Source organism: Ursus arctos, chromosome X (assembly GCF_023065955.2).
Source record: "Ursus arctos isolate Adak ecotype North America chromosome X, UrsArc2.0, whole genome shotgun sequence".
Taxonomy (NCBI): Eukaryota; Metazoa; Chordata; class Mammalia; order Carnivora; family Ursidae; genus Ursus; species Ursus arctos.
Window position 1 is genome coordinate 40,962,929 of NC_079873.1, and position 26,793 is coordinate 40,989,721.

The 26,793-nt window shown below is 51.7% G+C and overlaps 2 protein-coding genes and 1 long non-coding RNA gene across 5 annotated transcripts in view; 1 reads left to right on the forward strand and 2 right to left on the reverse strand.

Annotated features, from left to right (window-relative positions):
* On the reverse strand, positions 1–10,735 carry SYP (synaptophysin). Its single transcript, XM_026513424.4, has 7 exons — positions 10,659–10,735; positions 9,420–9,485; positions 8,139–8,263; positions 5,254–5,449; positions 4,338–4,529; positions 2,877–3,207; positions 1–738 (listed from the first exon to the last, which is right to left on the reverse strand). Exons 1-6 carry the CDS (start codon positions 10,692–10,694, stop codon positions 2,881–2,883), a joined length of 942 nt encoding a protein of 313 aa, XP_026369209.1. The 5' UTR covers positions 10,695–10,735; the 3' UTR covers positions 1–738; positions 2,877–2,880.
* Positions 3,116–17,800, forward strand: LOC123001830 (uncharacterized). Its single transcript, XR_008959053.1, has 7 exons — positions 3,116–3,383; positions 5,296–5,419; positions 6,161–6,258; positions 6,560–6,657; positions 7,906–7,984; positions 17,123–17,244; positions 17,338–17,800. It is a non-coding gene; the product is annotated as an uncharacterized LOC123001830 (long non-coding RNA).
* The window catches only part of CACNA1F (calcium voltage-gated channel subunit alpha1 F), a 25,238-nt gene continuing 13,270 nt past the window's right edge, over positions 14,826–26,793 (reverse strand). For all 3 annotated transcript variants that reach the window (XM_026513422.2, XM_026513421.2, XM_026513423.2), the window contains exons 25-48: positions 26,385–26,492; positions 26,261–26,313; positions 25,133–25,279; positions 24,128–24,329; positions 23,871–24,029; positions 22,939–23,049; positions 22,611–22,694; positions 21,855–21,875; positions 21,522–21,650; positions 21,108–21,173; positions 20,757–20,848; positions 20,152–20,311; positions 19,798–19,925; positions 19,406–19,502; positions 19,116–19,218; positions 18,749–18,850; positions 18,452–18,582; positions 18,072–18,206; positions 17,624–17,793; positions 16,567–16,692; positions 16,338–16,465; positions 16,115–16,227; positions 15,348–15,545; positions 14,826–15,056 (exon numbers count right to left, since the gene is read on the reverse strand). In XM_026513422.2, the coding sequence (XP_026369207.1) occupies positions 14,826–15,056; positions 15,348–15,545; positions 16,115–16,227; positions 16,338–16,465; positions 16,567–16,692; positions 17,624–17,793; positions 18,072–18,206; positions 18,452–18,582; positions 18,749–18,850; positions 19,116–19,218; positions 19,406–19,502; positions 19,798–19,925; positions 20,152–20,311; positions 20,757–20,848; positions 21,108–21,173; positions 21,522–21,650; positions 21,855–21,875; positions 22,611–22,694; positions 22,939–23,049; positions 23,871–24,029; positions 24,128–24,329; positions 25,133–25,279; positions 26,261–26,313; positions 26,385–26,492 (2,994 nt within the window). The remainder of the gene's footprint in view (positions 15,057–15,347; positions 15,546–16,114; positions 16,228–16,337; positions 16,466–16,566; positions 16,693–17,623; positions 17,794–18,071; positions 18,207–18,451; positions 18,583–18,748; positions 18,851–19,115; positions 19,219–19,405; positions 19,503–19,797; positions 19,926–20,151; positions 20,312–20,756; positions 20,849–21,107; positions 21,174–21,521; positions 21,651–21,854; positions 21,876–22,610; positions 22,695–22,938; positions 23,050–23,870; positions 24,030–24,127; positions 24,330–25,132; positions 25,280–26,260; positions 26,314–26,384; positions 26,493–26,793) is intronic.

Genomic DNA, 26,793 nt, shown 5'->3' on the forward strand with positions numbered 1-26,793 from the left:
CCCAGGTCCCAAGACACACCCCTTCCATAAAACCCTGTCCTCTTCCAAACCCTGCCCACTTCTGGGGCCCGATCCCTGCCTCACTCAAAGCCCCACCCATTCTAGAACCACGCCCTCAGCCTCGTTCCAAGCCCTACCTCAGATTGCTCTAGGGCACCCCTCTTCCTTAGACTCTAGATCCAGTATGTCTGAAACCCAAACCCCTTGCTTACTAGTCCTCTTCACCCCAGAGCGCCTCTCCAACTCCACCTTGGGTCAAATCCCCCAATCTGCCTTTCTCCGCTCTCAGGGTTGAATTTCCCCTAATGGCCCCTGTTCAGGCATTGCTGGAGGAATCAAGGCCAGTTGGGAGAAGGGAAGGGAGAGAGGGGAGAGAGTCTGAAGTCACACCGACCCTCCCCACATAGCTGAGACCTGTCTTTTCCCTGTCCCCCTTTCAGAGTCCCCCAACCTCAGGGCACAGGGCCAGGGAACAGAGAGGGGCCAAGGGATGCAAAGGAAGGGGTGGGAGGAGAGGGGCCCACTCAAGGTCAGGCCCCTAATGCATGAGGGGTGTGGAGTGGGGGCAGGGCTCAGACAGATAAATAGATATTTATATATAATATATATATATATAAACAGCAAAGAGAGTTAGAGTCTCCTGGCTTGAGGGGCGGAGACCTGGGGTGTAGGGGTAGAAAGGGGGGCAGGGCTTCTGAGCTCTTGCCCGCCCATGGGGTCCTCCCGGGCTGCACTGACCTGTGGAGACAAAAGACACAGAAAGGAGAGGGGGGTCCAGATATAGGCTGTGCCCTTAGGGAGGGGGGCTGGGTTGCTATGCCTCCACCTTGGCTTTACCCTCTGCCTGCCATGCCTTTTCTTCCTTCCTTCTTCACTCATAGTCCTCGGGTCAGCTTCATCCCAGCTACCCCTTTTGGGAAGATATACCTTGTGCCCACTAGGTTAAGTACCAAAGACATTATGGTCCCTCCTCCCCCAACCCAAAAATATCCATTAACATGTACTGTTCTAGCCATGGGTGATAAACTGTATTGGGCAAAACAAAGCTCCTTATCTTTGTGGTGCTTGCATTGCGGCAGAGGAGACAGACTTCAAATAATAACAAAAATGTGTAAGTGAGTTATCTAGTCTGACATCAGATAGTAGGTGCAATGTAAAAACAAAAGGCAGACCAGGGTGAGGGGAATTAGGAGTGCCAGTAGGGAAAGAAATGTTGCTGTGGTAAGTAGGGTAGTCAGAGAAGACCTCATTTAAGAAGCAATATTGGAATAAAGAGTTAAGGAGGTGAGGGAATGAGCCATGAAGATAACTGGGATGAAGAACATTCCAGGCAGGGAGAAGAGCCAGTGCAAAGGCCCTGGGGTAGAGCCATGTTTAGTGTGTTTGAGGAACAGCAAGAAGGTCAGTGGGGTTCGAGCGGAGTGAGCAAGGGACAGTGGTAGGAGGGGATGTCAGAGAGGTTGGTAATGGGGTCATAAAGGGCCTTGTGGACTGGGTTGTGAGGACATCAGCTTTGACTCTGGATGAGGTGTAAGTCACGGGAAGATTTTGAGCAGAGAAGCATAAAATGAGAGTGAAATGTCTCATGTCATTTCTATTTTTTCCTCAATAAATGTTTCTTAACATTAGTAGGGCTCTAAGTGATGTGTATACAGCATGAGTAAGTCATGGTCACGTCCTGCAGTTTAGTGGAAGAGATAGTCAATGAACATATAAACTAACAATTACAGACTGTGGTAAGAAAGCACAGGGTACTATAAGAGAGATAAGAAAGGGGATTTGTAAGAAGCTGGCCAGGTAAGGTTCTCAGTGTGTGTGGGTGCAAAACTCCAGGGGGAAAGCAAGTACCAAGGCCCTGAATTTGGCATGTATCTGGAACACGGTTCGGGGTGGGGAGTGGGAGGAGGTGGGAGGTCAGAGAAGGGACGGGTGACGCTTGGTGTCATGCTTGTTGAAGGCTTTGGCTTTTAAGGTAAGTGAGCTGGGAGCCCAGGTGGAGCTCTGAGCACAGGAGGGCCATATCCTGATTTAGGATTTAACAGGATCCCTCCCACTGCTGTGGGTAGAACAGAATGGGAATGCAGGTAGAAAGCTGTGAAGATGTCCAGGGGAGAGGACAGTGAGATGGGAAGACTATGGATATATTTTGAAGGTAGAGTTAACAGTTGAGTTTTTGATGAACTGGATGTAAGAAACCTAATAAACTCCTCCCTGCCCTTTCCACCCTGGCCAAGTGCCAGAAGCCACCTCCACCCACGTGTTGCCATCCCCCTGCCCCTTCCCAATTCCCTCCCTCATAGGCGAGGAAATCACACCTCTCTTTTCAGGCCCGGCAAGAAGGACCGCTCCCTTTTTCTTCCGTGAAATTCCACACCACCTCCCTCACTAGAGGGCTTAGGGAGAGATGGCAGATCTGTCACCTCCTCCGGGACTGGTGAGCTTGTCTGACCTTCATGACCCAAGCCCCTTTACCCTCACCATCTATTGGCCTTATTAGAACATATTGGCTTATCAATCACTTCTGAGGCCCACCTCCACTTCCCTCCGTGGATTCGTGCACTACGCCAAGTCCCCTTGCCATTCCCTTCTTTCATTGGTTGCTCTGCCCGCTTTTCTCTCCCCTCCCTTTCCTCAGGGAGGGGCACTTCTACTTCTCTCCCATTGGCTTTTCATTCTGCCCATCTTCAAGCACCACCCTCTTGCTCTCCATTTATTGGCTAGCTTTTCGTTCTTCGCTTGTACCTCCGCCTCTCTATTGGCTCCTTCAAACCCACCCTGTGCCGACGTACCATTTACTTTTGACTCTTATTGGTTTACTGACCCGCCCGTCTCCCTTCCTGTATCCTCCTTGGCAGTGCCGCCCGTCCGTCACTCACCAGACTACATCTGATTGGAGAAGGAGGTGGGCGCACCCTGAGGGCCGTAGCCTTGCTGTCCGTAGTCTCCCTGAGGCCCGTAGCCGCCGCCTCCGCCGCCGGCGGGCTGCCCGTAGTCGGGTTGGTAGCCGCCCTGGGGCCCGTAGGAGTCCTGGGGCCCGTACCCGCCGGGGCCCTGCCCGTAGCCCGCCTCGCCATAGGCGTCCCCGGGCGCTGGTTGCTTCTCGGGGGCGCCGGGAGGTGCGCGCATGAATGGGGCAGCCCAGCCTGTCTCCTTGAACACGAACCACAGGTTGCCGACCCAGAGCACCAGGTTCAGGAAGCCGAACACCTGTGGGGAGACAAAGCCTGGCTGTCGTCGTGCACCCACTGAGTTGGCCCCGGGGGACGTCGAGGCCGCACGCGCCGAGCATAGATCCTTGGCCTCCCGAAGGGTGGTGGTTTCTAAAACCCAGACCCTCTGGAGTCCTGGCGCATGAACGCAAATGTGCAGAAAAGTGACCTGGGGTAAGGGGCATGGGACGTGTTAGAATTTAGACTATCGGGGATATTGACATCTATCACTATTACATACACACAATTATACATGTATAAAATAGAATATAAATTTGTAATAGAGTAAAATGTTAAGCAGAAATTTTTATTAAGTATGTAGATATACTATTAATAGATACATATATACACATATGTATATACGCATATACAAAGTATATAAATATATGCTTTTATATTAAAACAAATTATATAGAGTTTAAATATATACAATATAATTGGATTTTGGGACAGGAAGTAATATCTCCTCTTTACAGTTGAGGAAACTGAGGCCCAGAGAGGTTAAGATGCTCAAAGCCTCATACCCAGCAAGTGACAGAAAGAAAAGTGGTTATCTTAGTATCTGTAACACTTGTATTACAGCTTAGCACATGCCAGGCCCTTCTCTAAGCACTTTGTATGTTGCTAGTTCACTGAATACTCAACTTTGGAGCAGGACTGAGGCTGAGAGGCGGAGTAACTAGTTTGAGGTCCCAGAGTTGCAGGTGGCAGAGCTGCGAGTGAAGCTCAGACAGTTTGACTCGGGCCAGTAGGGGGAGTCCAAGTGGGAAACATTTCAAGTTATTCTTTCACTTTGCATACTGTATAAGGACACTGAGGTCCCAAGACGGTACTGAGTTGCCAGAGATTCTACACGACTAAGCCGGGCCTGGGATCCAGATGTCCCAAACCTAATCGGAAAGAAAGTCTCATATTCCCCTCCTGGGTACTATTTGTGGTATTGCAGAGGTTATGATTGCTATCTCATCCTTCAAGGCACTGTTGTTGGCATACCTCCTCTAGGGAGCCCTCTTGGATCTCCTTTGAATTCTCCTCTCATTCTCTCCACCACTCCCCGTGCCAGACTGTGAGTTTCCCAGCCTCCCTCCCCAACTGGCCCACCGGCCCAGCTACCTTCCCAGGGCTTACCACTGAAGTGTTGAGGCCAGAGGTCACAGGGTCCCTCAGCTCCTTGCACGTATTCCCTGTCTGGTGGCAGACAGACATCCCTTTGATAATGTTGTCTGGGTCAGTGGCCATCTTCACGTCTGACAGCCCCTTGGCCCATGCTGATGAGCTAACCAGCCACATGAAGGCGAACACTGCCGTGGCCAGGAAGTCCTAGGACAGGCAGGGGAGAGGCAGAAGGCACTGTGAGCAGACTGCTTCATGTCATGCCACGGGGCCTCCTCAGATCACAGGCTTTCTTGGGAGGGGGGAGGTCCCGCAGAAAAGCCCTGTCTCCCCCTGCCTTTTCAGCTCTGAAGCCCCCAATACTCACTTGAAGATGAGCATTCCTAGCTCGGGCGTGTGTGTGTGTGTGTGTGTGTGTGTGTGTGTGACAGAGGATGTGGGCGTGTAATTGTGATGTGTGGGTGTGCGTGTGGGATTTTGTGGGATGGTTTCCGAATCTGTGGAAAGTAGCGTGTCTTTCTACTTTTATCTGAATGTGGGAATTTATGTCATTTTGTGTCTGGGTTGAGGGTGTATGAGTACAGCTGTGTAGGAATCAATGTGTCTGGGTGGCATGATGACAAGCATGACTGTCACAGTGAACCTCTGTGCACCTTTCTTTGATCTAGACTGTGTGGTTGTGTGCGAGGTGGCTGATTTCCAGGGGTAGGCCTGTCTGGGATTCTGTGTGGGCTCTGAGTGTGTCCCTGTCATTCTATGATTCGGTTTCTTTGATGCTCACAGCAGCGGCAGCAGTAACATCTGTGGCTGTTATGGTGACTGCTGGCATGTGGGGCTGTCTATGGTTTGGTAGTGGCCTATGAACATGGCCGTGTCCCTGAGGCTCCATGTCCCCTGGGGCCCTGCACTTGAGTGGCTGTGGGGGGCTCACCATCATGGGTCCTTTGTTGTTCTCTCGGTACTTATTCTGCAGGAAGATGTAGGTGGCCAGAGCCCCCATGGAGTACAGAAAGGCAAACACAGCCACGGTGACAAAGAATTCGGCCGATGAAGAGTAGTCCCCCACCAGGAAGATTTTCTCAGTGTCCCCTCGGCAGGTGGGTGCATCAAAGTACACTTGGTGCAGCCTGTGGAGAGACATGGCAGGTGTGGTCCAGGCCCTAAGAACACTGCCATGCACCCTGCCCAGTCATGGGTTCCCCAGACTCTGACAAAGTTCCAGGAAGAAAGAGGAGGAAATAACCATTCACAGAGCACCTACTGTATACCAGTCACATTTTACTGATTGTTTACAGCATTCCGGTGAAGTAGGTCTTATTCAACCCTTACTCCAACCCAGGCACTTTGATCTCTTGGTTATTTGTAGAACATACCAGGCACCCTCTTACCCCAGGATCTTTGCACTGGAATGCCCTTCTCCTCGATATTACTCCCTTCATGTCCTTCAAGTTTTGCTCAACTTGATCTCACTATTAAAATCAAATGGAACCATTCCCTCCCAGTACTCCTTAGCTCCCTTCCCAGCTCCGTTTTTCTCTGTAACAGTGATACCTCACACATCTGTCATGTTATGTGTTTTACTTTTTTCCTGGATTTTTCCCATAATTAAAGGAGGGCTGGGCTTTTTCCTGTTGTGTTCACTGCTGTATCCCTAGGACCTAGAACAGTGCTGCCACATAGTAGGTTCTCAGCAGATGTTCATCAAATGAAATGTACAGAGGCTCAGAGAAGTGCATTAACTTGCCAGAAGTCACACAGCTGGGGAGAGAATGGCACAATTGGGATCTGAACCCTGTTTTCCCCTACATCATATTGACTCTTCTCCCTACCCACTTCAGGTCCCCAAGAGAAAAGAAACGTTTGCATAGCAGAGGAGAGCACAGAGACTACAAAACAGAAGACAGGAGGGTAGAAGGGATCCTGGAATATGCAGAATGTATGTACGTATGTGAGGTGGGGAGGTGCAGATTGGGAAGGTGTCCTGGGACTAAGGCCTTTCCTGCGGTGTAATGGAGGTCATAGGGAGAAAATGTGTGTAGGGAGAAGGTCTGGGGTGGGGTCCCCAGAGGTCTGGCCTCAGACTGGGGGGGGGCAGGATCCTGAGACTGAGCAAATGGTGCTAGTCCCGTTGTGTAGCAAAGGTCCTGAGGGAAGGGGCTTATACTTATTGATCACCTTCAAGGCACTTTAGATAATTGCTTCACTTAATGACCCTCCCCCTCAATTCTGTAAAGCAGGTGTTAGTATACCCATTTTGCAGATGAACAGAGGCTCAGCAAGGTTGTGTTGAATTGCCCAAGGTTGTATAAATGACAGAGCTAAGAGTTGAATCTGGGTAAGTTTCTGGGTTCCTAGTAGGCTGGGTTGGGAGAAGGGGGTGTCTTATGGGAAATGGGGGCCCCATGGGGGTTATCAGGGCAGTGGGGGGTCAGTCAGGGGGACCATGGCAAAGACTTTTTCCCCCAGGAGACTTGTGGGTAAAAGGCAGATCTTCAGGACTGGAGGTCCTAGGTGAGGGAGCTACTGGGGAGTCCACATGTTTCTGTGGCCTTCTGGATTCCCAAAGGACTCCCAGCAGTATTCCATGCTGCTAGGTCCTCTTCCTCCCCCAAACTCTGTTCCCTGGCTTCTGTGAACCAGTGGATCCCTGCTCCTCACTGCCCCTCAGGCCACGCCTCCCCGGTGCCTCTTTTTCTTTCAACCATTGCTCAGGGTCTGTCCTGGATTTTCCTCTCTCCATTCTTCCCTCTTACCCTGGGTGATCCCCTGAGCTTACATTTATCCTTAGTGCTCAGAAGTGCCCAATTTCCAACTCAGTCCCTAACCTCTTTCCTGAGTCGCTTCAACTTATTTATTTTCTTTATTTTAACAAGCCCTTGAGGAGCGCTTATTATGTGCCCAGCACTGTGCTAAGCTCTTTACAAGTATTAGCTCCGTTACTATTCATCATAACCTGGTAAGGGGTATTATTATCCCCTTTTGCAGATGAGGAACTTGAGACCCGGAACAGTTATGTGGTTTATCCGAGTAGTGGGGGAGCCTCAGCAGCCTCTACTGAAATTGTGTCTGTGGGTCTCTGTCTCCCCCCTCCCCAGGAGGGAAGCATCATGGTGAGGGCAGTGACCTTGCCTGCTTGTGCTCATCCTCATGTTCCTAGCACCTGGCACACAGTATGAGCTCAGTAAATATCAGAATTGCCTGACTGGGTTTAATCATTCCCTACAGCTAATCAGACCCCCTCCTGATTCTCTGTGATAAAACCCTGCATGAGGATCTCCACTTTGAATTTCTCCCAGTCTACAATCATCCTTTTTATTAATTTATTTGTTAAAATGTTGGCTCCATGAGGATAGGGAGCTTGGTCTGGGTTTTTGTCTTTCCGTTATGTCCCCAGCACTTTGAGTAGAAACTGGCATACAATAGGTTCTCCAAAAAAAAATGTATAACAGAATGAGTGAATGGGAATTAAATAATATTGGCTGATATTAATTGAGCAACTAGTGTTTTAAGGCTATTTATCCATATATACTTCTACTTTTGAATCTTGTTTACTGCCGGTCTCCTGCCCCTCCCCATTCACTAGAACACAGCCAGAGGGCAACAGCCTATGCCTGTCTTGCTCACCAGATGTCCTAGATGTCCAGAGCAGTGCCAGGCACAAGGTAGGTGCTTGGTGCATGCGCAGTGACCTGAGCCAGTGTGGTCTCCTGAGGTGGGGGCTGAACAGGAGCCACTGGGGAGGTCGTGTTGGCCAGTCCTAGCCCACCCCACCCTCTCTCTTGGGATCCCCGGGGTGGGTTGGGGTGGGGGGCGCACCTGAAGGGGTACTCGAATTCAACCTCGATGCTGAGGTCACTCTCTGATTTGTTGGCACACTCCACGCTCAGCCGGAGCTCCCCGGTGTAACTGCCGCATGTGGCAAAGGCGAAGATGGCAAAGACCTTGGGCAGCAGGGATGGGGATGGTCATGGTGAGCCTGTGTACACGTGGGATGGGATGCCCTCCTCTGGACAGATCAGGGCCCAGCACAAGCAGCAGCAGATGGACCAGTCCCCACCCCCACCCCCTAATCAGGGCTCATCGGCTCCAAGGACAAGCTGATTACAGGGGTGTGGCTGTCTCTTCCAGTCTCTCTCTCAGTGTCTCTCTCAGTCTCTATCTCTCAGTGCTCTGACCCCCCTCGTTCTCTCTTCTGTCTCAGTCTCTTTATTTCTCTGTCTCTCTTTGTATTTCTGCTTGTCTCTGTTCTCCGTGTCTCTATTCTCTTGGTATCTGTTTCTCTGTCTTTCTCAGATGTCTCTTTGTCTCTGTATCTCTCTTTTGCTCTTTGCCTCTGACTCTAATATCGATGTAGGTCTCTTTCTGTCTCTTTTTTCTCTGGCTCCATCCGTATAAATGTATGTCTCTCCCTATGTGTGTTTCCGTCCTTGGTCTGTTTGTCTCTCTCTCCCTGCTCTGTCTCTGACTTGGTCTCTTTATCATGCTCTCTCTGTCTCCCTTGTGCATCTCTTTTTCTCTGTGTATCAGTTTCTCCTTTCCTCTCTCCTCTGAGTATCTCTCTTTCTCTGTTTCTGTCTCTCCCCCATCCCATTTTTTTTCTGCCACTCTTCCTGTGTCTGTTCCTCTTGGCATCTCTCTTCTCTGTGCATCTCTGTCTCCCTTTTTCTTTGTCTCTTTCTGCTTGTCTCCACTCTCTCTCATCTCTCTATCTTTTCTTCTCAGTATTTTCATCTCTGTCTCCATCGTTCCCTGTCTCTCATTCTCTCTGTCTCTTTCACTGTCTCTGGATTTCTCTGGCTTTGCATCTTTTCTGCAGCAACCAGCTTCAGGCTCCACCTCCCCTGCCCCTCTCTCACCTCAAGGGAGGAGGTAGGACGTCACATTCTTCCACCACACAACGGGGGTACCCTTGATCTTACATGACGTCACAGCACAGCCCATCTATTCTCTGGCCCGAGCCCCTTGGGACCTCACCCTGGATCCCAATTCTTCTATACCCTTCCACCCCCACCCACCCATCCATTCCTTGCTCTCCACCCCTACTCTTCCAGACCCCACCACCTTCTTCTCTCTCCCCATGGCCCAGACCACACTCACCCATTGCAGCACCTTCACGAAGCCAAGGGGCTCCTTGACCACCCGGAACTGACCCCCGGCCACCAGCTAAGGAGAGAAACGGTGGGGAGGGGGTGGGATTGTTGGGGATGGAAAGGGAGGTGAGGGGCAAGGCCACCAGGCGATGACCCCTGGGACTAGGGCATGTGACCTCCGGGAGTGAGTGATGTTGGGAGAGAAGGGGTGAGAAGGAGAAAGTGACACTTCAGGGAAGGTGTGAGCACAGGGTCTCTGAGAGAAGACCCTCGGGGCTCAGGACTGGAGGGGAGGTCTGGGGAGGTGGTGAGGTTGATGGCAGAGGGTTGGGGTTAGGAAGATGAGGATGGGGTTGGGACTAATTAGGGAAGGGGAGAAGGTCTGAAACAGTAAAGGTGAGTCAGATGGTGAAGGGGATCAGGTGGAGAGAGTGAGGAAGGAGTTGGGGTTCATTAGGGTGGGGGAGGGGTCTTGGGTGGTGAAGGTGAGTCATAACAGGGAGGGAGTCAGGTTGGCTAGGGTGGGGGAGGGGTCTACAGCGGTAAAGGTGAGTCAGATGGTGGTGGTGGGGGGTCTGAAGTGATGAGGATGGGGAGGGATTGGTACTGGTTAGAGAGGGTGAGGTTCTGAGGTGGTGAAGAGTGAGATGGCAGAGAGGGTCTGGGCTGATTAAGGTGGGGGAGGGCTGGGACATGGCTTCACTGGATATGTCTTGGGGGAGGGGAGGCTGGGGTTTTGGAGAGGCAAAGTCGGATCGTCCCCTTTGGTCTGCTGTGGGGGAAGGGGTGGTCATCTACTGGGGTACCTTCTCTGGGAGGGGCAGGTGTCAGCCCTCCCCCCATCCCCCATCCCCCGCCCCCACGCCTTCTGTCGCTCTATTTCCTAGCTCATCTACGAGCAACCCCCATCTTCCTTCCACTCTTCCTCCTCTCCCCCCCCCCGGTGCCCCTACTCTAGCCCCAAGACCCCTCTTCCTCTCCTCACGGTCGCCGGTAAGGAACCGGGCTTCTGGCGGACCCCGCTGCGGCAGTGAGGACGGCCCTTGCTGCGGCAAAGGGCGCGCTCCTTCTTTTCTCCACCTCCCCCTTTCCCCCTCGCCTGCCGCAGACCCCAGCCCCAGTGCCGAGGACCGAGTGTCCGCTGCCAGGACCCTGGCCACCACCTCTCAGAGTCGCCTGATCCGCGGCGATCCGGTCGGGGAGGCCGGGCAGCGGCGGGCTCTGTCCTCGGTGCTGGAACGCGTACCTGATTCACCACGTCCATGTCTGCCAGCAGCAGCATCAGCAATGCGGGGGGCGGGAGGCGCCTGCTAACAAGGGCGGGCGCGGGGCGCGGCGGGGGCGGCGCGCGATCGTCGGAACAGCCCAGGCGGCCGCAGCTCCGCCCCTCGCGCCCCCGCCCCACTCGCGGCGCGCGCCTGCACTCAGCCGGCCGTGCCTAAATCTCGCCAGCCGCCATTCCATCCCTAAAGTTGGATCCGCTAGAGCGCCCTAGGAAGATGCGTGTCTCGGAAAACGCGGCTAGAGGGCTGGGGAGAGGAGGACCGTTTGGTCCTGCCGTACGACGTTTTTGCCAGGCCCTTTACTGAGTTTGTTGACTGTGTGCCTTACAACAGCCCTAGGTGGTGGGGACTAATTAGCCCCGTTTTTACAGATGAGGAAGATGAGTGCCAAGGGAGGTGAAACTGCTTGCACAAGGTCGCCCCGCTAGTAATTGGCAGTGCCCAAAGTCTCGGTGATTTAAACATCGTTCAAGGTCTTAAAAACCCCTCCCTCCCCCTCCAAACATCTTCCCTATTTCTCTTTCCTTTGAGTCAAATTTTTGCTTGCTCCAACTCTACCCCCTTACACCCTGTTTATTCCTCAGCCCTTTTTAAATTGGACTATCCCTCCTTCGTGCTACTACAACTAGGCCCGCAAGGTCAATGGCGATTGCCGTGTTGCAAAATCCAGTGGATAAATACAGTTGGAGTTTCAGATGTCCAACCTCATTTATGCTAAAAGAAATGCCTATAAAAACTACTAAGATACTGTTTTTCTTCTTTGAGGGTGGTGAATATAAAAAAGTTTGCTTAAGCTCAATACTGGCAGCTTGGCCAGAAACAAGCATTCCCATAAATTACCAGTGGAAGTTAGATTGGAATAACCTACGTAGAGGGCAATTTGGCAAAATTCAGCAAACTAACAAATCCATATACTGTTTGGCTCAGCATTTATACTTATAGGAACTTATCTGACAGACGGACTCATACATGTGCTAAAAGATGTATGCCTGAGATGATTAACTGCAGTGCTGTTTATAATATGAAAGAGTGGACACTCCCTAAGTCCTCATTACTTGTGGTCTGTTTAAGTAAAATCTGATACAGCCCCCAAATGGAGTGCTATGCAGCTGTCATTAATATTAATATGGAGCCTTGGAATGATCACCAAGATAATTAAGTAAGAAATGCAAGATGTCCAACTGTGTGGGGATTGTGTAGAAAGAAAAGGAAAGGATTATATCATAATTATATAGAGAATGGCTAATATTTTAAATTGTGGCCATTCTATGTCAAGCACTGTTGGGAGAGCTTCAATGTACCACTCATTTAAATCCTCACAGCAACCCTATAAAGCAGGTACTACTACCATCCTCATTTTACATTCTTTTTTTTTTTAATTTTATTTTATTTATTTGACAGAGAGAGACAGCCAGCGAGAGAGGGAACACAAGCAGGGGGAGTGGGAGAGGAAGAAGCAGGCTGCTAGCAGAAGAGCCTGACGTGGGGCTCAATCCCAGAACTCTGGGATCACGCCCTGAGCCGAAGGCAGACGCTTAACAACTGAGCCACCGAGGTGCCCCCTCATTTTACATTCTTATAGCTGAATAAACTAAGGTGTGGGGAGGTGAAGGGATTTTCCTAAGCTCACACAGCTGGTAAGTAGTGGAACCAGGATTTGAACCAGGAAGTCTGGGTGCAACACCTGTTATTATTTTTTTTTTTAAGATTTTATTTATTTGACACAGAGAGAGAGAGAGAGAGTACAAGCAGGAGGAGTGGCAGGCAGAGGGAGAGGGAGAAGCAGGCTCCCCGCAGAGCAGAGGGGGCCCGATGTGGGACTCGATCCCAGGACCCTGGGATCATGACCTGAGCCGAAGGCAGTTGCTCAACCAACTGAGCCACCCAGGCGCCCAGCACCTGTTATTCTTAACCACTGTGCTAATTTATCAGTACGACATCCTATACATTTATAAAATATATCTGATAACACTGGTTGCCTCTAGAAAGGAGGGAGAATTTCTACTTTATACCCCTCGGTGCCTTCTGAATATTTTAAAAAATATTTTATTTATTTATTTGTCAGAGAAAGAGACAGAGTATAGGTAGGGGGAGCAGCAGGCAGAGGGAGAAGCAGGTTCCCCACTGAGCAAGGAGCCTGTCGTAGGATTCGATCCCAGTACCCTGGGATCATGACCCGAGTCGAAGGCAGACGTCCAAGCGACTGAGCTACCCAGGTGACCCCCTTTTGAATTTTTTTAAAAGTGTATTTGTTTATTTAATCTCTACACCCCACATGGGGCTCAAACTCATGACCCTGAGATCAAGAGTCACATGCTTATCCGACTGAGCCAGCCAGGTGCCCCATGTACCTTTTGAATTTTGAACCATCTGGATGTATACCTATTTTTTAAACATCCCCATGCACACACACTCTAAATCACACAAATATGTAATGGATACCTCCCAGTTAGTGCCTTTTTGGCAAAAGAGCTTGGGCTTCAGCATTCAATCGCTTGGATTTGAATCCCACCTTTAATATTTATCCCCGTACGACTTTGTACATGTAAAATAGTTTAACATGGTACCTATAGGGTTGCTGCACTGATTAAACAAGATAATCACTGTTATGCACTTAGCACAGGGCCAAATAAATGGTTCCTTCTACTTCCTACACATCTCTGGAATCCACTAATTTCTCACCATCTCCTCTGCCACCTCCCCTGGCTAAGGCAACCATGGTTCCTGCCAATTTTAGCATCTCCAGTCTCTTCCCCCTCCCTTCTGTTTTCAGCACAGCCGTCAGAGCATTCCTTTAAAATGCAGTTAACTATGTCACCACCCTGCTCAAATCTCTCCCATGGCTCCCCACTGCTTTTAGGAAAACTCGGGTTTAGAGACTTGGCATTGAAGGGTCTGCATCATCTGGCCCCAGGTGGCCTCTCCCACCTTATCTCTCAACAATCTCCCTTCACTCTCTGTGTTCTGCCCATGACTGGCTGTGCCCACAATGCACCAGCCTTGCCACCACAATCCTTCTGTTTTCAAGGCCTAGTGCAATCCTATATTCTGAGTCCCAGTCTCCAATTCTGGCTTCCCTCAAATTTCAGTCCTGGCTGGATTGACACAAATAATAAAGATGAGAAATTCTTGCTCTGAGAGCTGGGATGAAACCCTGCGTCAGAACCTCCGCAGCGGCCCCATCCAGGACCTTTCCCAGTACTGCCTTCAGTTCCTTTGGAGTGGGGCTGACTGCCACATTGAACAAGTCCTGTGGCATGTCTAAGCCAGCTCAGTTTGGTTTGAGGGAAACCCAGAACAGTGCCTGGCACAAAGTAAATGCCCGATGAACTTTCACTTAGTTAATGAGACCCCAAAGGCTGGGCAATGACTACAAGTGGGGCAAGAAGCAGAAAGAGGAGCTCTGGGATCTGTGTGGGAGGAGAGTGGGATACTCTTAGGTGGTCTCAGGAAAACCAGGTGGGTCCTGAGTGGGTTCCCACAGGCTGAGGGCCTCGCCCTTTGCTGTCACCCATGTCTTCTGTCAATGGACTTGGATTTTCTTAGGCAGAAGGTAGGAAGTGGGAGACCGGGTAATCCCAGTTTAGCTTCCCGGAAATTCCTGATGCTGTCAGAAGACCCCTCTGCCTGACGTATTATATACCAGGCTAAATCCAACCTCCAGGCCTTTCTACTGGCAGGACTCTGAGTATTCTTATCCTTTCCATCCCATCTGTCCTTCCTCGGGCTGACCTGACTGACCCCTTGTGGAATCTCTAATTTTCCCCCCACTCCTCATCCAAGCCCCCACACATCCTCTCTCCTCCTCCTTCCTCCATCTCTGTCCGGTCCCCTTCCCCTCCCCCACCACCTCCACTCTGTCTCCAGCTTTTTTTGGCTGCTGTCTCTTCCTCCTCCTCCTCCCTCCTTCCCTGACGCTGAATAATCAGGCCTGGCTGTCCTGGTTTCTGGAAATATTCGTGTGTGGGCAGTGGCTCAGGGCTGAAGCAGGGGATGGATGCCTGGGGGCGCTGGGCAGTCCCAGGCCCCCAGTTCAAAGACACCGAAATCCAGGGCTGTGGTCCATGCCTGTCTCCCTCTGGGGAAGGGAGAGCAGGAGGTTTATTGAGCAGTGGAGGAGGGGTGGGAATTCAGAGGGCATGGACACAGGCCATTTCGTCTCCCAGGTCCTCCTCATCGAAGCGAGAGAGGATAGATTCCTCATCACTATACAGTGAGCTGGTCCCCTGTGCCAGCAAGTCACTGGCGGCACTGTCCATCTCGTCCAGTGTCAGGCGACACGCATCTGCAATCTCCTGCTTGGCCAGGGCCACAAAGCGTGGGTCTCGGGCAAAGAGGCCCAGGCCCTCGGAGATGAGCACCTGGGGGCACAGATGGGATCAGAGTTGGCAGAGGGCACAGCATGGAATCAAAGCAGTGTGCACAGAGGGGTCAGTGCTGATAGGCGATGCATCGTCCAGGAAGGTGCTGGGAAGTCACCCGGGACAGTGGTGCGCACGTCATGCCGAGCAGAAGTTGCAGAGCAAACCGATAGATCATCACAGGCACAGTGCAGAGACCTGGGGTTGGGGGGGCCCTTTTCCCTCCTTCCCAAGCTCCCACTTCCTCCCCTTCTCCCTCATCCCTCTTGCCCGTGTCCCTTCTAGACTCACAGCCTCCACCAGGCTGTCAGCACTGCCCCTCTTGCCATGGCTGGAGTCTGAGTGGGTTCCAGGCACGTGCAGACAGGTGAAGGTGCGCAGAGGACCACTGGATTTGCCGAGGTATCCCTCCCCCGCTGCACCCTCCTCCACCAATAACAGTGGGGCGTAGAGGAGCCGACCCCGTTGAGGAGGGGTTGCCCAGGAACCCTGGACCAGAACAAACATCAGGGAGATAATGACTGATGGGTGGGATATGAGGATCTAGGACTCACCCCTGTGCCTACCTCTTACCACCGCCCACCCCCCAAACACAACTGGAGTCAAACTGAATGCAAATAAATCAGACTTGAGTTTATTTAAGAGCATAGGAGACCTGGGTGTAAATCTGACCACTGCCACTTACTGGCTGTGTGATCTTGGGTAAGCCTCTCTGGGCCTCAGTTTCCTCATCTGTAAACTGGGACTAACAATAGTACCTATCTCACAGGTACAGTGTGGCTTTTGTGAATTCATTTTTTTTTTTTTTGGTGGTCAGCAAAGCAATGTTTATTGCGCTTCCAAAGAGGGAGGGGACCCAAGAGGGTTGCCCCCCTCCTTTTTCTTTTTTTTCTTTTTCTTTTTTCTTTCTTTCTTTCTTTCTTTCTTTCTTTTTTTTTTTTTTTGCTTCTGTGAATTCACACGTGCTCCATTCTTCAGAAGACATGTGGTGTGTTTGATAAATTCAGCCCAGGCTAACTCCACCCCTCCAGACCTCAGCACCCCATTCCCCACCTCACCTGTGCCCTCCCGAGCCCCGAGTTGCGCCCACGATGATAGGTGCCTGGGATGGGTAAATCTTCACAACTGCCCTGGCGCTGCAGACACTGGATAGTGAAGGAAGGCTTCCGACCTGGGGGTGGAGGGAGATACATTGGGGGAGCAAAGAAGAATGTCAGTGCCACCCCAGCCCTCTGCCCTTCTGGCTCTTGGGGGGCCCCCAGGATCCATGCCTGCTCTTACCTGCAGGTGTGGGGGGCAGCAGACGGCGGCGTGGTGCGTTGTGCCCATCCAGGTGTCTCTGGGGTCTATGGGGTGGCAAAAGGATGGGGCGTGGGGGAGTCCCTGCCTGCTCGTCTAGGTAGGAGAGCCTGTGCGGGAAAGAGGGCTGGGGGTGAGCTCAGGCCTGGGCATGGGCAATGGGGTCCCATTAGTCCTGCCCTCCTGCACGTGGCTCATGGGGTCATCCTACGTGTCATGGCCAAGGTCCTTGGTGGGGACTTCCTCGTCCTCGTCCTTATTCTCCTGCTCTTCGTTTCCCTTGGGCTGAGAACTTCCTTCTTCTGGAATGGTGAAAATGAAACCCCCAGAGCTTCTCCTGGGGAAGGTGAAGCAAGTTAGACAGACCAGATCTCCCCACAGATCCCCCCACTGTGTGGCCCTGGGCTCCTGGTTCCTTCTTGTTCCATGTCCCCATCCTCTACAGAAACACTGGGCTTTTAGGGTTTTTCTTTTTTTCAATTGGGAAAACTCACATAACATAAAGTTAACCTGTTATTTTATTTTTTATATTTTAATTATGTATTTATTTATTTGAGAGAGAGACTGGGGGAGGCGCAGGGGAAGAGGGAGAGAGAGAATCCCAAGCAGACTCCACGCTGAGTGCAGAGCCTGACTCGGGGCTGTATCTCATGATCCTGAGATCATGATCTGAACCGAAATCAAGAGTCGGATGCTTAACTGACTGAGCCATCCAGGTGCCCCAACCTGTCATCATTTTAAAATGAACGTGGGTTTTCTTTTAATAGGTGTTTCTCATGGGAAGGACCCAACATCTCAAAAAAATGGAAGTTGGCCTGTTGAAGAGACACCTTCAACACAGGAACTGGGGGTGTTTTGGGGGAGGTGAGGAGGAGGCTATAAAAGCTAGGTGTGACTTCATTTCATTCTTGCATTATCTCTGTGAGGTTGGTGCTGGCATTATCTCTGTGAGGTAAGTGCTGTTATCATCCCCCTTTTACAGGTGACACAATTGAGGAGCATGGAAACTAAGTGACTAGCCCACAGTCACTTAGCAAATGGCAGAGCCAGGATGTGAACTTAAACTCATTTAGTTCCGTGTTACGTGCTTTTCGTATTAAACCTTTGCATTGCCTTTCTCATATGAATCCCTTCTTACCCTCTGTTCCCATTTGAGCCCTTGAATCCCTTCCGTTCTTCCCAAATTTCCATTCAAAGGCCCCCTTGCTCCTGTGTAGTGGCCAGTCCCTGCCTTCCTTTACAGTGTCCCACCAGACCCTTGACCATACCTGTGGCCATGGGATCCAGCCTGGAGTCCACTGGGCTGCCTGGAATTGGGAGCCCCCCCATCGTCATCACTGGGCCCAAGGGAGAGTGAATCTGGAGGTCTGTCCCCAACAGGCAGAGACACAGAAATCACGGAGCTCCTGCGAGATGGGGGCTGGGAGCCCATCGGGGCCTGTAGAAGTCACAGGACTGAATGTTGCCATTCGTGTTACATCTAAGTCACTTGGTCAGTGCACAAGTCACTTGGAGTTTATTTCCAATGACCTCCGTAGGGGCTGAATCTGGGTCTCACCCTCCAACAGTGGATGGTAGGTATCAAATAAACGTTTGCCTGTTGTAAGGTGGCTTCTCTGGGGGCCTCCTCCCCAAAGGCAATGTCAAAGTTACGTAAGAAATTACGGGAGTATTTTTTACAATCGATTCCCTAGGGGAGTGAAAACTTGCCCTCACTTTGTACGTTTCCGTGTTCTTCTCATCTTCCTCCTCCTCTCCCTCCTGCCCCTCTTCCTCCTCCTCCTCATCTGTGTCACAGGTGAGGGCCTGCCTGATCTCAGGACCCAAGTCCTGCAGGCTCCTCAGACCAGCCTGTGGGGGTAGAAAAATAGGGAAGCAAGGCAGCTCAGTGTCCAAACTCGCCCATTCATAAGCCTGCTTCCCATGCAGGAGTGTGGGGTGGGGTAAGGGGTCCCTCAGCCACCCCTGACCCTCGGTGAGTCCTGGGACCTCTGTTTCCTCGTCTGTGACATGGGTTGCACGAGATCAAGAGGGCAGTCAGCCTCAGCCGCAGTGCTCCCACATACCCCCACCCACCCAGGCCCCTCTCTGAGGACCTGAAGGGCAGAGGAGCTACTTGAGGGGGCCTCGCTCCCTAGTAGCCCCTTTTCTTTCCTCCGCCTGAATTTGCGGAAATAGTCCTGGATCAGAAATGTGGCGTAGAATTTGCCCACGGTGACCTCTTCCTCTGGAGGCAAGGGAGAAGAGGCAAGGTCACACAGGGGTCCTGTGTTCCCCCTACCCACAGCATAGACTCCCTTCTCCCCCTCCCTCCATCCACTGCTAGTTTTGTGATGGTGAGCAATCATCTGACATTTGGGCGGGCTCAAGGAATTGGGGTGGAGCTAGCTCACCGTCAGCAGGGGGGATGACCTCATCTAGCAGCTTCTGCTTCATCCGCTTCCAGATCTTTTTGATGACAATCCGCAGCTCCTGATTGGCTTGTTCCAGGTTCCCTGCATCAGGAGAGGATGTGAGGCATGAGCCAATAGGAGGAGCCCTTCACAGCCACTCCTTCCCTGTTGGAAGGGGCTTCATAAGCTTCTACTGCAGTCACACACCACCCCCATTGAACAGGTGGTAAAACAGGCCTGGAGAAGCCAAAGTTACCCATTTTGAGGTTCAGAGCCAGGGGCCAGGCCCATCACTCAATGAGATTGATCCCTGCACCCTCCCCAGGGGCCCTCCCGCTCCTGCCCCTTCCCCATGCCTCCCATGCACCTTCTGTCTTGATCTTCAAGGATGTCCGAACCAGGGCAAAGAGTGTGGCATTGAATGTCACTGTCCCATCTGAGTTGAGGGGCATGTTCATCGCCACAAGTCTCTACACACACCAGGGACATGGACCCACTTTGAGCAAATGCCAGGGATGAAGGCATTGGATGCCCAGGGGCAGAGACCTTTGAAGAGAAAACCAAACACACCCTCCCCACCCAAGACAGGGTCCCTGCCCACCCCTGCCGTGTGATGGACAGCCCTCTCAGGCAGGGAGGGTGGGCAGGTGCACAGACCTTGCAGGCCACTCGGTGTGGGCACAGCTTCCCAAATCCCAAGGGGGGCTGGATGCGTCTCAGCAGGGCAACCACATCCAGGTGCTTGATGCGGCCCCTGGGGTAGGCGGGGGTGGGTGGAAGGTACCACTGGATTGGAGATACCTCTATCCCTTTCTGAAGATTCCACCAGCTCATCGCTACCTTCCTCCCCCCACCCCTCCCCAACAACCCAGAGTCTGCCAGGAAGAATCCGAGGGCAGTTGGGGAAGACAGAGGACAGAGGCAGTGGGAATCTTGGGGCATCTATTGATTAGGTAATGGGAGGCACAGGTCAGAGGTTCTGGGGCTGGGGGGACTGGGTGGAGCAGTGCATTGTCCTGCAATCCCAGTTATATGGTTATGGGCCATACTTGGCTCCAGGGTCATATTCAGACCAGATCCTCTTGAATTCATCGAGGTGATGGGGGCCCAGGATGGACCAATCTCTGGTTAGATAATCAAAGTTATCCATGATGACAGCCACAAAGAGATTTATGATCTGTGGGCCAGTGAACAGTGGGGGTTAGGCAAAGGGCAGAGCCAGGTATGGGGGGTTGGTGGGACACTGAGTTAAACTTATGGTTATCGGGTCACAAGTCTCTGGGTTGATCTTATCAGACCAGCCCTTTCACCCACTCTGAAGATCTGGGCTCCCCACCTTGTCCCCAGACCCTTAGGGCCAGCCCCCATGACAGTGGTGGTAGTCGTGGGGAAACGGTCCTCACCAGGAAAGCACAGAGCATGAAGAAGCTGATAAAATAGGCGATGGCAAAATTGCTACCACAGGTAAACTCCTCGCCAGGGTTGACGTCAGACTCAGGGTCACACCGATTCCCGGGAAGGCTGGCAAGCATTATCTCCTGCCATGCCTCACCGGTGGCACACCTGGGGGTCACACAGGGGGGCCATCCTGGAGGGGAGGCTATGAAATCATGGCAAGTGGCATTGTGGGGGCTGGAGGGGTGGAGGGGTGACCCACTTCTTGCCAGGGGTTACATCTGGCACAGATTTCATAAAGCATTTCAATATTTTAAAAGCCGGTGTGGCCATGATGATGACAGTCATGTTCATCAGGTATCGCCATGTTACTGATGGGGCACTGAGGCCTAAGAAGAGGACACACCTTACAGCCAGAAAAAGGATGGCTGAGGCTAGATTATTATACAAGACTCTTCAGATCACAGCCATACATAAAAGGTCTCAGGCAAAATGGAGCCCCATGCTGCCTTGTTGTTTCTGCAGCTCAGGCAGTCTGGGGCCCAGACAGGGTGTGTGGGCTCCCAAGGGCATGCCGGGGACCAAGATGGCAGTGGAGGGGGGTAGATGTCACCTGAACAAAAGCAGCACAGCCTGTGGAAAGGTCTGGAAGTTGTTGTTTCGGTTGATCTGTGTGCCATCCTGAAGAGCCACCTTGCCAAACATCTGTGGGTGCACAGGGCATGTGGCAGAGGGGCAAACCCATGCCTCCACAGGTTGTCACCCATTTCACAACTTCTAATACTCAAAAGATCCTCACAACCCTGACGTGCAGACACTGCCGATCCCATTTCTCAGATGTGTGGACTGACTCAGTGTCATTCTGCTTGTCTTTCAACCCACCACCCCCAATGTGGGTGAATTCCTACCCAACACCCCTCAGCCGAGGAGTGCCTGAGGGATGCTCCCTAGGGTCGCCACTTGCCTGCATCCCAATGACTGCATAAATGAAGAATATCATTGCGATGAGAAGAGCCACATAGGGCAAGGCCTATGAGGGTGAAGAGGAGGATAGATATTCAGGTCCAGGCAGAGAACTGTAAGCCCCAGAATGCACTACTCCCTCAAGCCTGGGCCTGCAGAGAGATGTGGCCCATCCCCAAAGTGCCCATGACTACCAGTGTCTCCCAAATGTGGACATGGTATCAAATACAATAGAATAAGGTCAGTGAGGCCAAGGCATGTTGGGAATTGGGAGCCTAGAAAAACAGAGAAAACCAGAAATGGTAAATTGCAGATGGGTATGGCACACTGGGAGATTTAGTTCTGGGGATGATAAAAGGACAGGCTGAGAGGTGTGAGATGGGGGTGAGGGGTGGTCAAAGGCATGGGGGGTTACCTGGAAGGATTTGATGAATGTCCAGAGCAATGTGCGGATTCCTTCACCTTTACTGAGAAGCTTGACTAGCCGCATGACTCGGAAGAGGCGAAAGAAAGTGATGGAAATGCGGGAACTGTCCTCAGAGCTCTGAGGTTGGGGGTGTGGTAGGTATGATCAGTCTACATTTGCCCCAGCCACCTCCCTGTCTCATGCTTTGGCCCTCCAAGCCCCCAAATCCCTTAGAACTTAGCCCCGGGATGGTCAGGGAGCATTTCTAAGGACTCTCAGGAAGAAAGGAAGGGAGGGTGGATGTGGAAAGAAGCAGGGTCCCTGTTGTGAGGTGGGGGCTACCTCGCCAAGGTGGCCACCATTCTGAAGGGAGATATGGCCAAGACAGAGGTGACAGAGGAGAGAATGAGATCACAGGCCCAAACGAACAAAGGGAGAAACGATGTAGCAGATATAGGGGATAATGGATGGTAGAGTCATTAATCAAGGGATGATGGAGAAGTTTATAGGGTAGTGGATCAAGATGGTTGTGGGAAAAGTTGGCAGTGAGGGTGGAAGGGAAATGAGAGGGTATAGGAAATGACGGCAGAGAGCCAGTGGTTTCATGGAGATGATGGAGACATGGAACCAGCAGCATTGTCAATCGAGGTGATAGAGCCATGTAGTACCCAATGGAGGCGATGATGGAGCCAATGGTACAGAGCCGTGAAAGACCCAGCGTCAGAGACAGTGGAGTCGTTGGAGGAAATGGAGCCAACGAAATAGTCAGAAGAGACGATGGAGCCAAAGCAGGAGTTGGTGGAGGTGATGGAGCCAATGGAGGGGGATGTAGAGGCAATGAAGGAAATAATAGAAATAATAAGAGAGTCATTTCAGGAGATGGCAGAGCCAGAGGATAGGTTGCAAATGGAATAAAGGAGCTGGTGGAGGGGGACTTTGGCTAAACCCGACAGGGACTTGGGAGATATAGAGCTAGAATGAGGAGCACTGAGTCTTCAGAGGTAGGGTGAAGGTAAATGAGAAGCACCTGCTCATGTGAAAGAAAGCCTTGGGGTTGAGGTGGGGGAAGGTTGGGTTAGTGGAGAGGCCAGTCCTTACGTTGACTTCAGTGACGGCAATGTCTACTACGCTGCCCACCACAATAAGAGCATCAAATGTGTTCCAGGCATCAGCAAAGTAATGCTGTAGACAGGAAAAAAGCAGAGCCTTGTCTTCTCAGAGCTAGCAAGCTACATAGGGGGCCAGAAGTGATAGGGGATATTGTGGAGGCAAGGCCCAGCTTGGACCACATGTCGGGCCTACATCTGGATCCCTCTTACTCCCTGGTCTTATGAGTCCTTGGTTGCTGCCCCCCTGAGAGCTCTACAATGAGCTCCACCCCAAGGAATTTACCCACTGCAGGGGAGTCTAGGGCTAGAGGGGGCACCTTGGGTTTGAAGGCGATGATTTTGAGCACCATCTCAACAGTGAAGAGGCCAGTGAAGACCATGTTGAGGATGTCCATGGCGTAGTTAAAGGGAGCAGTCTGTTCGTAGTGCTGGGAGAGAAAGCCAGGTGTGAGGACAGAGCTTGAGAGTCAGAGACCTCTTCACCCATAACCAAATATTTTCTGGCTTGGACTGAGGTGAGTCTGGAGATGTGGTAGCACTAAGCATTGGGCAAACCCCTCACACTGTCTGTATCCCAATATGGGTATTGGAAAGCCCAGCTCTAGATTTCCTAGCTTTCCTTGCAGCTACTTCCAACTAATGAGACAGAAACAGAAGTCTGCTGCCACTGGGCAGCTTCCATGAAAACTATTTTTGCTTTCCAATAAAAGGCTCAAATGAGGAGAGCCCCCTGGTGCAACCTTCCCTCCTTTTTCCTGCCTTGAATGTGGTTTTGATGCCTGGAGCTGTGGCAGTCATCTCGTGACCATGAAGCAACAATCATGAGAATGAAAGCCAACTTGTTAAGAATGGTGGTGGAGAAAGAGCCTGGATACCTGATGAACAATGATCAAACACCCTACCTCTACACTTCTTGTTATGTGAGGTAGCTACCATATTTTGTTGACTCCAGTATGCACATCTTTTCACACTTAGAATCTCTGAAAATGGGGTGCATTTCACAATCAATGGCAACTTACAATGGCCATCTGCCATTTTCCTCACATTCTTATATCTCTTAAGTCAGGATGCAACTTCCAATTATTGGCCTTAGATTTGAAGAAATGTGGCAAATATTTTTATAGCTTAAGTCTCTGTCAGTTGGGGGTTCTGTTACTTGCAGCCTAAAGCATTCCTAATGGTTCCCAGGGGATTGTGTGGACAGAATAGGGTCAGGTGTCTGGCAGGGGTCAGGGTGGGGGGCTCAGACCTGCATGGCTAGAGCAACCGTGTTGAGCAGGATGAGCAGGAACATGAGGTACTCGAAGGCAGCAGAGTTCACAGTGGCCCACACACGATACTGGTGTGGGTTCTTGGGGATGTAGCGGCGGAGTGGCTGGGCCTTGAGGGCGTACTCCACACACTGGCGCTGCATATGGGTGCAGGGCATGAGTGAGCAGTGGGATCCCAAGGCAAGAGGGTCGTGGGGAGGGGTTGGAGGCCATAAGGTGAGGGGTCAGAGGTCACCTGGTTCTTGTCCAGCTCACAGTTTTGGTATTCCTGCTCGCCCTGGGCACGGAAGGTGATGATGACAAAGCCCACAAAGATGTTCATCATGAAGAATGCAATGATGATGATATAGACAATGAAGAACACTGAGATCTCCACGTGGTAATTATAGATAGGGCCCTTGTCCTCTGCATTTGCATCGATGGCCTTGTATAGTAGACTGGGGAACCAGTGGGAGTAGGTGAGGAGATATCCCAGCCCCCTGAGACCTGCCCCCAGACACCTTATAACAGACACTCTAGAATCTCCTGCTTGGTACCCCAAAGACCCCAAATTCCATGACCTAACCACCTGGGACCTCCATGCATACCCCAAGAAACCCCACCTGACCTCAAAGACCCTTAAATCCCCTGTCTCAGCTCTCTGGAGACCCAGAGATCCCCATACAACCCTCTAGAGAATCCCCACCCCAGTCCTCCAAGACCCCCAAATCCCTTAAGTTCCCATGGACCCCTAAATTCCCTTCTTCAGCCACCTGGAGATCCCCATGCAGCTCCCCAGAACTCCCCCATAAGCCCCCAAAGATCTCTAAATCCTGTCCCATCAACTTGAATTCCTTGCTCCATCTTCCCAAAGATCTTCAACTAGAACTCCAAAGATCTGGACGGCTCTCTGAAAACCCCTGAATCTCCAGCTCCATCTCCTCTGAGACCTCCCCCAGTGCCCCCCTCCAGACCTCTACCTGGTCCCCCCTAAATCCTACCCAGTACTCTCTAGACTTCCTCAGAGACCTCTAGCTAATTCATGGAGACACCCCCTACCCAGTCCCCAAAGCACCCCCAGTCAACTTCTGGAGGACCCCCACACCGTTCTCTGATGTGCTCACCAGTCCTCGGAAAACCCTATCCAGTCTCAAGAGACCTTTATCACAACCCAAGATACCTTCCCACCCATCCTCAGGGAGATCCAAGCCTAGAGACTCCTGCCCTATCCCCTGACCATCCCTGGGGCCCTGCTCCTTACGCAGGCCAGCCTTCGAAGGTGGAGACAGTGAACAAGGCCATCATGGCTGAGAGGACATTGTCAAAGTTGAAATCGCTGTTGACCCAGAGCCGCTCCCGGACCAGGGGCCGTGAAACATCTCCATCAGGGTAGACCAGGAAGGAGCCCCTGTGGATGTTGCAGACAGGCTGGGTGGGTGAGCAGGGGTGGGGAGCTGGGGAAAGGGGACTGGGGTCTCCAGAATGGAGGCAGCAGAGCATAGTGGTGAGGCTGGATAGCCTGGGTTCAAGTCCTGCCCCCCCCCATTTACTGGCTGGGTGACCTTGGGCATTTAACTTCTCTGTGCTTCAGTTTTCCCCATCTATGAAATAAGGATACTAACAGAACATATTTCCTGGCTTGTTATAAGGATTCATTAAGTCACTCAATGAGAATAGTGTCTGGCACATAGTTGGTACCACATATGTTAGCCATCTTCACCATTATCATCATCGTCACCTCTCAGGAAAAAGTAATACTAATAATCAACATTTATCAGCACGAAGTATATGCCAGGCACTGTACTCGGTAGAGCACATGTAGAAACTTGGCATTGTAATACACACTTCATGCAGTAACTCATTCATTCCTCACAGCAGCCTTGTGAGATCTGCACTCTTTTCATCCCCATTTTTCAGTTAAGGAAAATGGGACTCAGCAAGGTTGAGAAATGTACCCAAGTCTCATGAGATGAATTTGAACCAGGAATGCCTGACTACCCTCTACAGGAGTCTTAGGATGGAAGCCTGGGATTTGGTGGCAGTGGCCATGGGTAAGGGGAGTGTTTGGGGATTTCTGGGGGGGGAGGTCTGGAGTAGAATGTAGGCAACTCTGGAGAATGGGGAGAGGGCTTTTGGGGAGGTATTGGGGGGTCTCTTAGGGCTTGGTGATATCTAGGGCCTCTGCAGCTCTTGGGGAAGTTCTGGGGGGCTGTTGTGGGGCCTTGGGGAATTCAGGGGGTTTGGGGGGCCTTGATAAAAACCGAGGGAGTCTCTGCAGTTCTTGGGAGGAAGCTCTAAGGGTTCCAGGGGCCTTGGTGAGATCTAGGGGCCTCTTTGGCCTTTGGGAGGGGTCCCGAGCTCCACGAAGGGCAGGGTTTGGGGCACTCACTTGCATTCTTGGGGGGTGTGTTTGGCTTCATCAGTGCAACTGTAGAATTTCCCCTGTAGGGAGGATACTTGTCAGGCAGGTCACCCCTTAGTCCCCACCTTGACCCTCCAGGGCTTCCTCTCACCTTGAAGAGCTGCACGCCAATGCAGGCAAACATGAACTGCAGGAGCGTGGTCACAATCATGATATTCCCGATGGTTCGGATAGCCACAAACACACACTGCACCACGTGCTGCAGGCACCCACAAACATGGTTAACGAGACTGGAGGCCGCAGCAGCCAGGGGGTAGGGATTCTGGCTGTAGATGGGGCTTGGGGACTTGGGCTGTGGACATCTGGTCGTGGATCAGGGATATACAGTCAGGGGCATGTGGGCACCAACCAGGAACAAGTGTTTACCAGAAAGGAGTATGTGGCCACATTTCAGGAACTCGGGTCAGAGAAATGTGGCCATGGGTAAGGAATTTAGAGTCACTTGTAAGGAACATGGGTCAGGCCACGTGATCCGTGGTCCGGGATGTGTGGTTACATGT